Source organism: Phaseolus vulgaris, chromosome 9 (assembly GCF_000499845.2).
Source record: "Phaseolus vulgaris cultivar G19833 chromosome 9, P. vulgaris v2.0, whole genome shotgun sequence".
Taxonomy (NCBI): domain Eukaryota; kingdom Viridiplantae; phylum Streptophyta; class Magnoliopsida; order Fabales; family Fabaceae; genus Phaseolus; species Phaseolus vulgaris.
In genome coordinates this window covers 37,094,589-37,107,765 of record NC_023751.2, presented here as the reverse complement: position 1 = coordinate 37,107,765, position 13,177 = coordinate 37,094,589, and the positions used below count along the sequence as shown (strand labels likewise).

The following is a 13,177-nucleotide window of genomic DNA, read 5'->3' as shown; positions in this document are numbered from 1 at the left end:
GTGTGAACTTTGAAGCCAAACTGCATTTACTTTGTGCTTACCAACTCCTCCTCTTGAGCCACCCACAAACAAATCAAACACACTTTCTTTCTTCTCTCTCTCCACTTTCTTCTTCTCTCTCTTCTTTCTCTTCTCATTCTTCATATCACCAACAAAGTTCACAATTTTCACGTACCCATTTTCTCACAATGACCAACAAGTCCCCAGTTTTTCCAATCTCAGACCCTCAACACTTCAGCGACTATGGCTTTGACCCTCAAATAAACTATTTTCAGGTTCCTCTTTCTTTTTCCCACCCACTTGGAAAAATCTCTTCTTTCTGCATTCACACGACACGACATTAGTATTATATATTCATGTCTGGTTTTTTTTCCACAGGTGTTGGAAGAAGCCATGAAGCACAAGCGTGAGACGGCGAGATCCATAGACTCCATCCACTTCAAGCTCCAAAAGCCCATTTCCAAGGACGAATCCCGGACCAAAGCCCAGAGGCCCAGGAAGAAGCGCTGGTGGAGAAACGCCCTCCTCTTTTTTAAGTGGCGCCGGGCCCATCCCCGCGACACCAACATTAACCAAGACGACGTGCACCAGGCCCGCGCCCGGGCTTTCCGGGCCTCCATCTCGGGCCCCGTGTACTGGACCGAGAGCCGAAGCGGCTTCGCCACGCCCCACCGCACCAGCCGCCCTTCCTCCGGGCCGCTCGCCGGCACCCTCACGCCGCCGGCGAAAGATGACGTGGACACGCCTTACTTGAGTCTAAGAGAACTGAACATGGAACAACAACATCAACAACTTCAGGGGAGGATGTCTACCTCGGCCATGCCCATATACCTTGTCACTTAGAAAATTTTCAACCAATCACGTGTTAGAGTGTTACCACTTGGTGTTTTTTTTTTAAATTATTATTATAATTTTTAACCTAAGCAAAGGTGTTTGTTCGATTTGGGGTGGATCCTGTTTTGTTGTTTGTTGCTCAGTTTTAATATATGCAACTGAAGTGGTTGGTTTTGACCAAAGTACTTTTTTGTTTCCAAGGTAGTTGTTGTGAATTTCTTAATTAACAGTTTTGGTTGTTTTTGGATTTGAAACAAAATTGTTAAAAATTGAGATAAGTGTGAGTAGTTAGAAGTAGTTGTTACTTGCGGCATTTACCAAGGTAGCGCCAAGATTTGTGTCCGTTAAGTTGGACCCCATCTAAACCCTAGGGTCGTGGTTTTGGGAATTGGGATTGTGGGGTCCAAACGGCAACGTTTCGTAAAGGCTGTTAAAGTGGATTGTTATTTTTGAAGGCTCCTATTACTTCATTGTCAATGGGGCATGAACATGGTGGATGAGAGCAAAAATCCAAATCACTAAACTATCACCACATGTGCATTGCCCTCTACTTCCATCAATCAATTTTTTATTTTTATTTTCAACACTTTATGTAATTCGAATAATAATGTAAGAGCATTTTAGTAAAAATATTTATTAAATGGAATAGAAGTAATTCAATTACATATATTTCAGAATTTCTTATGAATAAAAACGAAGGGAATATATCATTGAAGGTTCTTATATTGTGTTATTATTGGGTGAGAATATACGTAAATTAACTTCTGTAAAAAAAAATTATTAAATAATAATCAACTTAAAAAAAAAATAGTCATTGATTAAATTATATAATATTATAAATTAATATTTAATTAGTTATGAAGGTTTTAAATAACAACTCAACTATATAATCTGAATTAATTAATAGTTAAAATTTTAGTGATTAATTACATACTAATTTAAAAAATTTATTAATAATAAAAGTTATTATAAATATCAATAATTTTTGTAATCTCTAAATTAACATTAAAGTAATTAATTTTTTTTCTAAAATTTATTTTTATGTAACTAGTGTAGTATCCAATGTTAAAATGAGAAGTGATCTCATTATAAGTAATTGAAAGAAAGTAAAAGTTAGAATTTAAAGCAAGATTCAAATGATTTAAGAGAATTGTAGTAATGTTTAAGTCAACAATATCTTAAATGCAATGTCTAAACCAAGTTAATGAATTTAAGATAGAAACATTTAGTGTTAGAATACATAATTTTCATATCAATTTAGAATGAGTCAAAATTAAGATAATTTGTAAATATTTTTCTTTCAAAATCAATTAAAGCTATTTTAAACATAGAATTACGAGTAGATAAATCTCAAAACAAACCATGTTTTCAAATTGATAATCTTGGACTTGAGAAAACAAAAAATCTTATTTTAAGATTTAATAATATAATATATCATTATTTATATATAACAACTCATTTTTAATAAATTTTACATTTTCTTATGTTTTTATATTTATTATTTATTACTTTATAATATTACTAAATAAAAACTAAATATACTCAATATTGGGTTTTTTTTGGGTCATAGTGTTAATGATATGAAATATTTCACAAACAGAAAAACTAAAAACCCTGAAATTAAAACTGGTTTTGGTTTTTAAATCTGTTTAACCTAAAATTTAAAATCATTCTAAATGGAGTCTTAAGTATTGATGTTAAAGAATAAATAAAAGTTTTAACATTACTTTATATTTTCATGTACGTTTAGAAATTTGATAGCAGGGACTAGTATTAATTATAGGGATAACGTTCAATTAAGAAACGTATAATTTATTATAAAAAAAAAAACCACACTGAGATACTGTAAAATTTAAAATAAGAGTGTATTGCTAATATTTCAATAAAAAATAGTTTAATTCTTAAGAACTGTCTGAAAGAGTTAATGCATGAGCTACTTATTAATATATATTGAATTAATGTACACATGTCCTGTAAATGTTTTTTTTATTAAAAAATTTAAAAATTACATATCTTGTTTTTAGTTTTATAAAATTTAACATTTTCAAATTAATTATAAATATAATGATTTAAAAGCTTTTACTTTTATTATATATTTTAATATTTTCTTGACTTAAAAATAACCACTGCATACTTTCTTCATCATTGTTCCACTTAAACTAAGTATATAATTTTCAAAGACTTAAAAATAACCATCACAAACTTTTTTTAAACTATTTGTACAAAATTATGTATATTTTTCTGAAACTGTATTATTTTAGTATGATAAAAATACAGATAAAATACAAAGCTGATCATCAATAGCATTGGTTTGCCTTGATATATTCTTCAACTTGGCACCTGAAAGTTCCAACATTGGTTATTAATATTTCTGAATCACTGAAGACAGTAAGCATTTAATTGAACAGAAAACACCATTTCTGCAGAGAAATCATTAACCATTTTATCCTTTAACTTTTCTGCCAACTTGTTGTATATATACTCAAACTTCAGCAGTGTTTATTCTAAAGATTCTTAAATCTTTTTGTTTTTTGCATGTAAGAATATTTTTCAAAAGGGTTAAAATATCTTTTTATTATTTTGTTATTTTGTTATTTTTCATCTGGCTATGTATGCACACTTACAGTTTCTCTGGGGAAACTCTGGGAATTAGATAACTCTGAAGACCTTTCTTCTCCGTTTCTTCTTTCATGAGCAAGAAGAACTGCACATTTACAGGTGAAGTACAGAAGCAAGGCTCCAAGAGAGAACATGATAACAAATTCAATGACAATGATTGATCCTAAGGCTGTTACAGCAGATTGAACGAGCTTGTAAGTCAGAAATAAAATACCTCTATGCTTCTGTTTCTGATAAACAGATTATGGAAATCAATATGATAAGATGAAGAACTCTATTTTTGTTTTGGTGCACCAAGTGGAGACTAAATGTTTCTATAGCCATATAACTATATGTATGTATATATTAATAACTTTGTTTACAACCAAACAGCTTGGTGAACTTAAAGGTTATGAAATATAGAACTTACTGTGAGCCAGAAATGAACTCATTGGCTGTTTTCTCATTAAATTAACTGTAGTTTCAGTGTATAATGGCACTGACATGCCGTCTGCACAATCTGGATAACATCCATAGTTTCCCATGTCATTTAATGTCAATGTTAAAACAGCTCCATGCTCACCTCCCTGTATATATCAAGACAATTACGAGAATAGAAAATATCAAGTTTATTTCATATATATTTTCTCGAGATATTGGTGTCACAACTAATAGGTCATTTTGATCCGATTTTCCTTAAGGATGTTGGAGATCTCACATCGACTAGAGATTAAGACATTTTACAGTATATAAGTGGTACAAACCTCATCTCATAAGTCAATTTTATAAGATTGAGTTAGATTTAAAGTCCATTTCTTTCCTAATAAAGGACCGACTGCAAAACCTTATGGATATTCTAAATGGTCAATGCCACCCTTTTCCAAAAATATGTTGCTTCTTTAGATTAAAGAGTTGCCAAAGTGGTACCATTAAAAATACTGTAGTACTAAACTAATATTATACTTGCAATCCTTTTCAGCAATGCATGCATGCATCCACACTTGTACACCAAAAAGCTGAACAGTAAGAGTGTGCAACTTTTCATGACTTTATTTCAGTAAGTAGTTTTATATGCTTCATAAATTATACTACATTTGTCATGAACCTGTGGTGATGGGAACAGATGGCAATGATTCTGCTAGCCATATGCTTTTGTCTATGATTTTTTATATTTAATTGATGACGGGAGCATGTTGAAGACCGTGTTTGGTCCTCAAACTTCAAGGTAAAAACTAAAGAAAATCACTCACATGATAGAACAGTTGCTGCATAACACTATTGCAGTCATTGACTGTGCCCTGAAATCTGATTCCATGAGCTTTGACCATAAAGTGCTCTGAGATAGTAACATATGTCTGAAGAGGCTTCCACTGCCAATTAATTCTGTGCTTCAATTCAGTTGTATTGATCAAATGAACTGGTAGGTTAGTCACTAACCATCCATCATTTACTTCCATAGAGAACGTCACCAAAAAATTAGCCTCACCACCTGATATGACCCATCAGCAAAATGTTAAGCCTGCAAACCTTCTTATGACATAATCTTGTCAATAACAATATGGAGAAGCATAAATTGTTAACAATATTTATAATTGATGCTATGGGGAAAAATTGTAAGATACAAAAGGATTTGAAAATGGGCAATAGAAAGCTTCATTAGTTCCAAGAGAGTAAAAAACCTATTAATCTCTTCCTGTAATATTCAAGGGAGAAAATTAGACTTTAGCAGCTTTTGCATCTAATGTCCACATATTTATGACTTGACATCAGGAGCCTCTGGTTTGATATTCCATGCAATCAATCTCCAAAGAATAGACTTTTTGATCAATTATGCATGTTTTGTTTAATAGCAATTCCTCAGAAATGAACATAAAAATGGCTGTATCATATAACTATATTTATAACTAATAGCTTTTAGAGATATTTATTAGAAGAATACTATACCAGGGAAGGTAAGAAGATCGGGATCTCCAATGAAAAAGTCAAACTTGTCTTTGTCTTGGTCAAAGATAAGGGTCTCATCTTCATTACTCCTCAATATGATGAAGTAGGGGGCTCTAATAAATGGAGGGTCATTGATAGGATCAACAAAAATTGGAACACCAAGTGAATTTACTCCGTTCTTATTCCTGGTTGAGACTTGAATGGTATCTCCACCATAAAAATTTTCATTTCTGAAGACAAAATGCATCAGGATCAATAACAATAGTAATGACAAACAATAATTGAAAACCACATTTACACTTCTACATGAGAAATGTTTTCCAAAATCATAATACATGTTTTATGAAATTTATGGCATAAAAATGCGTTGAAACTCACCACATTGTTGATACCAAGTAACTGATTTACTACAACTCAGTCATGTGGAGTTACTTCTCCGACCAAACAGAGTTGGATAGAGAAGACATATAAAAGCCCTACTAAAAAGGGTAGAATAGGAGGATAGTCCTAGAGTTATAGGTATAGTGAAGCAAAAAGAGAATTCTTGGTGAAACCATTGGAAAGAACTTGAAATGTACTTGTAGAATTTGGTTCATGATATCACTTAGTAAGAAAATAATTTGGTGGTTGTTGATATTTTTGGATTCATAAGTATGCAATAAATAATTATTGAAAAAATGTTGCCAAGTGTCCTTATAAAAGTGCAGTTCCATGAGGCAGATATGCATTATCAATTTATAGAAACATTCTGCATCATTGGAATGAACAAAAATTTTCAAACAACAAGAGAATTGTTCAGTGAATTTAAACAATAACAAATATGTAAATAATACCCCAGATACTGAATTGACTGAAGCGCAAAATTAATTACTTCCACAGAGCCTTCTATTATTAAACTGGTTGCTGTTTCATTTCCATTGTCAACTGTAAGTTCACTCCACATTACTTGCCCAAATTGCATAGCCATAGGAGACAGAAGTATAATTCCAGATTGTGCACTAAGGTTGACAGAAATATTTTCCATTGGATTCGAATAAGTTATCTCAAACCCGGTGAAACCACTGCAAGAGGGGAACAGCAACATTGCACACCAAGGGCAGTTCAATTAAACCATTTTCTAAGAAATATTTATACATATTTAAACCATTTCCTATGAAATATTTATGCATATGTAGCTTATACATACCCAAATCTAGGACTTATTAAATCTTCTGTTGCTTGCAGTTGATTTGGAGCAGAAACAAACTGAGGTGGAACATTGAGAACAAATATGTACACGGAAGCAGAAGCAAGATTTCCATTTATATCAGAAATAGCATACCAAAAGGAATCATTTCCATAATACCCTTTATAAGGAGTGTAACGAAAGATCCTTCCATTCTGTATAAGTGAACCATGATCTGACTGCATAATACAAGAGAAACGACCATTTCTCATATTACAAAAAATATGAAGACAAAGAATTGAAATTTTCATGACTATTACCAACTTCAAACGCATCTCTCTAAAATGGACTATGCACTTAGTTCGTCACAAATGATAGCAAGTTACTGTTAATTATTGATTATGCACAGAATAAATATTGAGGTGAATATTTACTATTTGACTGAATTCTAGATCACCACTGGATATTTAAATGTTTTGAAGATAATAAATCATTTCTTTGTTAACATCCAGCATCTTCCAAAATGTAAAATGATAAATAGGATATTTTTACTGGGAAAAGTTAGAATCAAGATATATACGGTTATAAAGAGGTTTCAGTATGCATTCACAACTTATCTTACTTTTGAGAATTCAACTATACTTGCATTATCACCCGCAAAATAATCATTTGCTAAGACATCATAGGCAACAGATTGGTCCTCCCAAATAGATATTGTATCATTGTTAGCTTTTGGAAAATATTCACCTGCAAGTCAAGCAAAAGAATCCTTACAAAAACATATTCTTGGAGTAAATTAGACAACCCCAAATTTCTGAACTTGAAAATTCAAACTTTAAAAGAAGACGATGAAGAGAGACATGTCGATCTTGGAGATAGTCCAAGGTCCCATTAACAGCAACAATATATCGATATATAGAAATATAGTAACTATGACACAAACACACACACACATATATATATATAAAAGAACACTTACCAAAATAATAATAATGATAAAATTATAAGGTGCATGATGTTTGAACTTACTGCTGTACACATTGATACTGAAGGGACATGATAAGAAACGGTTGCCATCAAAGGAAGCACAAATCTCGTAAGTGCCAACATCTTTGGCCATGTAGCTGCAGCTGTATGATCCATCCTTGTTATCTGTGATGTCCAAAGTTGAAAAGCCAGAACTATTAGCAGAAGAAATCTCCAATTTCAACCTTGATTGTTGCGAGAGGACAGGGTTTAAATATGAATCCACAAGCTGGACAATTATTTCATTTTTGGACAGCTTTGGCACCTTTGGAGAAAACCTCACAACACTTGACAACGAAACATTTACTTCACCTGCAGCAAGCTAGGTAAATCATGAGAAATGATTCGGAGGAAAACAATAAATATATGTGAAAATTATGAGCAAACCTGAGATAAACCTTGCAGTAAAATTATATCCTATTGAAATCTTTTGAATATGAGCTAATTAAGCAAGCTTAAGCTGTTCCGTGAATGCACATTAATCATTTTATATGTAACAGATTCCTTTATGCAAGAACCTTCTAGGCTTGAAAAATGGATAATGCAACTTTGTGCTGAAATTTATTTTTATTTAAAAGAATGAAGGCAACACCAATCGAACTCTATCTTAGTTTGATTATAGAGGCACTTATATTACATCGTAGACCAAATAAAAAACTTAAGCAATTGAGGGAAGATACATGAATACTTATATCTATATTACTTCAGAAGAAAAAAAACCTGTGCTAACTAAACATCCCTCTTACGAAAAACTCTTCCTGGGGTTGAGTTTCTTCTCCCATTCCTTCAATTCATTTAATATGATTGTTGTGCAGATAAGGAGGGTTTACCATGAGATGAAGTGCATAAAAAGTTCTTATTTTCTTTTGTCTGATGCCAACCTTATGAAATCATTCCTTTTCATTTAATGCATATTACAGTACCTGCTTTTACCTCTTTTCGGAAAGAATGTCCCTCATTCAATAATATGTTTCCACAATATACATTAATATCATAAAATCCACTTTTTTCTGGTATGTAATCCACACGAAAATCACTTGCCATGATAAAGCTTCCGCTCCCATTAGACTGAAACACATGGTGAGATCTCATTAGAGTCTTAACTAATTGGGCACTAAAAAATAATTTTTGTCTTCCTTACACTGTTGCTCAACTCTATTGAAGGTGATGGAACAGTTTCCATGTGACCAATACCGTCATATCTCACTCCTGAAGCTATTCTGCTCCCTGATGTCAAATACAATTATAAGAATAAAAATAAAAATAATCAATTGCATACAGCAATGTAACAAGAAGTTTTTCTTTGAAAATACCATTACTGTTAAGCACAGTATAGATGACTGGCATAACTCTATACGAGTCATTTTGTCTTGAAATTTGTACTTGAAGTATGCTTGCTTCAACAGGGGAAGGATATTGATATATGTCATTCAAATACACAGAGAATTCTTCCTTTACACCAGCTACTGAATCATTTAAACCAGATCCATTAACAACACTTTTAACCCCATCACAGTAACCTATTTGAAAAGGAACATGACACATAAATTAGATTTTCATGCTGAAATGATTATGCAAGCAACTACGGTGTAAGAAACTACTTCAAGGGAAAAGCCAGCTTCGGCTTTTTGCTTGCAACACAGAAAGATAGATAGATAGAGAGATGGGGGAGAAGAAAAAAATACAATGTTTATACCAACAATAGTAACCGATCAAAACAAGGGTGAAAACAAAATGATGTTACAAATGACAAATCCATGTTGTTTTTAAGACACTTGGAATGAGACTTTACCTATAAAAACAGTATAAACATATGGCATATTGGAAATGCTTTTATTATGCTTGGAATCATATATTGTCAATAGGAAGTTCCCTGGCTCAAAATTGCTAAACGAAAACAACTGAATTCCAGCATCCACTTCTTGAAAGTGGAGATCTGATATCGGTATGGACAAGTTTGTGTCAGTTTCAACAACTTCAGAATCAAAAGGATACAGCCCAGAAACCAGATTTCCGTATTGATCTAACTGATGTATAAAGATTTCCATCTTGGAAGACAATTGCCATGCATGAGATTCAATGTTCCATTTGGCGATACAGTTAGAGACATCTATAGCTCCTGGCAGGTAAGAATTGAAAACTCTTGATTATTATGAAACTATTTGTCTATCAAGCTCAAGCATGTAATGAAGATGGTCCAAATATGATATAAAGTAATTATGATTGAAACAAAAGCACACAACCTGGATTCACCTTCAATGGTAATGGAGAACCATTCAAGGTTTGATTTCCTCCTTCTAAGCTCAATGAGAACTTTCCAGCTTTTGTCGCAATAAACTCAATCACTATATAATCAAACTCAGTCCACCCCATGTTAAAGATATCTGGAGAACTTGCAACAGAACCATTTTCATGCAACACAGACAACTTAAAATCAGGCAAATAGGACACTTCAGTCGTCTTAGAGATACCGTTCCCAAATGCATCTTTAAGGAGCACCATAATCGTAGCTTTTGAACCAGCTTCGTACTCATGTCTCACGCCCTTCCATGATGCAACGCAGACAGACGGGTACATGTTCCCTTCATTAGGACAATAATATCAAGCATTACTATATGGCACATAAAACACCAACGTAACCTACACTGATAGATAGCAGAACACCAAAGTATAAACTAGAATGAATCAAATTATCTTCATTCCCATTTTGCAAATGAGTGAAGTTTTCCTCTGACTTTCAACAGAATGCTTCAAGTGATTTAAAAGGGTAGTTACTTTTGGTTCCATCAAAACCTCAAAACCAACGTAACCTACACTTATAGATAGTAGAACACCAAAGTATAAACTATAATGAATTAAAATATCTTCATTCCCATTTTGCAAAGGAGTGATTTTTCCTTTGACTTTCAAGAGAATGCTTCAAGTGATTTAAAAGGGTAGTTACTTTTGGTTCCATCAAAACCTACCTATGAAGTTTTCAGTTCTGTTAAACAAAGTTTAAAAAGTAAACCTGGTTCAACTTGGAAATGCAAAGATGAATCATCAACTTTATAACGGTCCTCACTGATGAGTACATTAAACAATCCAACCCTGATGGGGGTGAAGGAAATCTTCCATTCATTTGGGTCTCCTTCGAAATCTGACAACAAAGTAGACACGTAGGAACTGTTCCCTTCCTTTCCATTCACAGTTAGTGTGGGGTTGAAAACATTTTTGTCAATCTTATCAGCATTCTCAAGCACTTTGACTTTGATGGTTGCTATGTCACCGGCATGGAACGTGCCCTTGTCATCCCACCAACTAAAAGCGAACAGTGGAAGTTGTGATCTATCTGTCCCAAATGAAGAAGAAGAAGAAGAAGAAGTGAGGATGGTGCAAACAAAACCGTTTTTTTTCCAACGATGTAAAAGTGCTTTATGTTAACCTGAAGTTAGATATTGAGAACAATAAACTGAGAAAAAAGAGAGAGTGTAGAGAGAAATGACAATGAGTTTGCGCGCTAGTTTCTCCATTTTCTGATAGAATCTCACAGTGCAGTGAAGGAAATGACAGTTTATAAAGAACAGTTTTTCAGCAGTTGCTTTGGTATTTTTTTTAGGAATCAATTCGTAATGATTAATAAACATTTAAGAAAGAGTATGTTTTTCTTAAAATGTTTTACGGTTTAATTATGTTATGCGTACCTCTATACTTATATATAAAAATATTCTATTCTTTAACTGTTTTTAATTTTTTTTTCTTTCTATTTTACTCTTGTATTAATATTTTATTTTGGTTATTCTGTGTCATCTGGTAAATAATAAAATAGTTATTAATTTTTTTAAATTTAAATAAAATAATTAATAGAGTAGTTACATAATATTTTTTTTAATTTAAATAAAATAACTAATAAAAAGTTAATAAGTAGTTATGAAACAGTTTTTTTAAATAAAATAAAATAATTAGAGAATAGTTGATAGAGAAGTTAAGAGATAAAACAATTTTTTAATCTATATCAGATTGTTTTTATAACCGCTTTTCTTTTACACAATTATTTTTTTATTTTTTTTCTTTACATTAATAATTTTTCATTTTATTATTTTATTAAAAATATTTTTGTCATTTTTTTAAGATATTAAATAAAATATAACCATTTAACATTTAACACATTTATAATTATTGTGAATATAATTATTTGAATGTAATTTCACAATTTAAATAAAATAAGAAACTGTAAAATACGAAATATCAATTATTAAATTCTAATAATATTGGCTAAATATTAATCAATTACTGTGTGAATTTATCCTAATAGAGTTAAATGAATATATCCCTAGTTGCTTTACATCAATATTTTTAGTTATTTTTTATCATCAGAAATATAGAAAAGTCAACAACATGACTATAAAACGTTTTTTTTTCTAAATTACATGTGTCTTTTCACAAAAGACTATCTAAGTAGAGTTTTATAAGCAAAACTTTTTTATTAAAAGAAAAACGAGATATGAAAATTGTGACTAAAAAATAAATAAAAGAACTTTTTATTGTGTAAAAAGGAGGATCCTTCCATATCCTTCTTATTCCTCTAGTCACATGTTTTAATCACAATTTTATAAGAAGAATGTCAAATTAGTCCATAAAGAGAATTATCGATTATTGTAATGGTGTCTGTAACTCCATTTGTTAAGGACTGTTTCTTCCTACACCCCCATATGTTCTTCTACCACCACCATACAAAACATTAAAATACCTTTTTATTCTTCTTTGTGACACCCTCGTAGAGTAGCTTCCGTATTATGTAATCTGGACATGTATTTGAAAAAAGACTTATGGATTACATAATCTGGAAGCTAAAAAAGACTTTTGGATTGTGTAATCTGGAAACTAATCATGCATATGAAAAAAGGCTTCCGGATTATGTAATCCATAATAAACTAATTATGAATTTGAAAAAAGACTTTTGGATTATGTAATCCGGAATATTACAGAGGGATATTTTTGGAAATACAAAAATTTATGAAGGTGGGAGAAGAACATATGGAGGTGCAGGAAGAAACAGTCTTTGTTAAATCTTTCCCCTCCATCTAATCACAAACTTCAATTACAATTTCATAAGACGAAGGTCAAATTAGGGGTTCCACGAAGATTAATCAAAACATAGAAAAAGAAAGAGAAGTTAAAATGAAAGTATGCTTTTACATGAAAGAGAAAAGAAAATGAGGAGTAGGATATAGGAAAAAAAGTAGGAAATAGGATGGGACATGAGTTTATGCGTACTGGAGATATTCAGATTCAATAGAAACCAAGTAAAGAGAGAGAAAAACCACTAGGAACATAAATTCAATGATGTTAACCATTAGATTCAATGTTCACTTTTCTTTTTGCACCCTTAGATTTGTTCCAATTTTGACCCCTTTTGCTTTTTGGATGCCTTTTTTATATTTCCACCACCAAAATTTTGTTGTCTTAAAAGAAAAGAAAGTTCGGGCCCATGTGGCCCATAATCTCTGTTATTGGTTACGCATTCTTTATATGTTCACTGCTAGATTGCTTACTTTTGGCAGATTCACCCTACACTAGATCATTTCAAACTGCACCCAATATGCACAAGTGAAAAAGACCAAAATATCC

At 31.9% G+C, this 13,177-nt stretch overlaps 2 protein-coding genes across 2 annotated transcripts; one reads left to right on the top strand and one right to left on the bottom strand.

Annotated features, from left to right (window-relative positions):
- Positions 1-5: 5 nt before the first annotated feature.
- On the top strand, positions 6-1,019 carry LOC137822658 (uncharacterized). The gene is made up of 2 exons (XM_068627602.1): positions 6-275; positions 379-1,019. The coding sequence occupies exons 1-2, from the start codon at positions 189-191 to the stop codon at positions 841-843; spliced, it is 552 nt and encodes a 183-aa protein (XP_068483703.1). The 5' UTR covers positions 6-188; the 3' UTR covers positions 844-1,019.
- A 2,421-nt stretch (positions 1,020-3,440) lies between these two features.
- On the bottom strand, positions 3,441-11,079 carry LOC137822463 (protein GAMETE EXPRESSED 2). The gene is made up of 15 exons (XM_068627349.1): positions 10,992-11,079; positions 10,578-10,898; positions 9,811-10,149; positions 9,360-9,686; positions 8,847-9,087; positions 8,709-8,769; positions 8,491-8,635; positions 7,571-7,879; positions 7,164-7,288; positions 6,563-6,780; positions 6,210-6,437; positions 5,377-5,606; positions 4,683-4,921; positions 3,863-4,019; positions 3,441-3,622 (listed from the first exon to the last, which is right to left on the bottom strand). The coding sequence occupies exons 1-15, from the start codon at positions 11,077-11,079 to the stop codon at positions 3,441-3,443; spliced, it is 3,210 nt and encodes a 1,069-aa protein (XP_068483450.1).
- Between the last annotated feature and the right edge of the window lie 2,098 nt (positions 11,080-13,177).

Coding starts and splice junctions, on each gene's coding strand:
- LOC137822463 (XM_068627349.1), bottom strand. CDS start 11,079: ATGGAGAAACTAGCGCGCAAACTCATTGTCATTTCTCTCTACACTCTC. Junction 9,687..9,810: donor ACCATTGAAGGTGAATCCAG/GTTGTGTGCTTT, acceptor CTTACCTGCCAG/GAGCTATAGATGTCTCTAAC. Junction 5,607..6,209: donor CAGTCAATTCAGTATCTGGG/GTATTATTTACA, acceptor TTTTGTCTTCAG/AAATGAAAATTTTTATGGTG.
- LOC137822658 (XM_068627602.1), top strand. CDS start 189: ATGACCAACAAGTCCCCAGTTTTTCCAATCTCAGACCCTCAACACTTC. Junction 276..378: donor CTCAAATAAACTATTTTCAG/GTTCCTCTTTCT, acceptor TTTTTTCCACAG/GTGTTGGAAGAAGCCATGAA.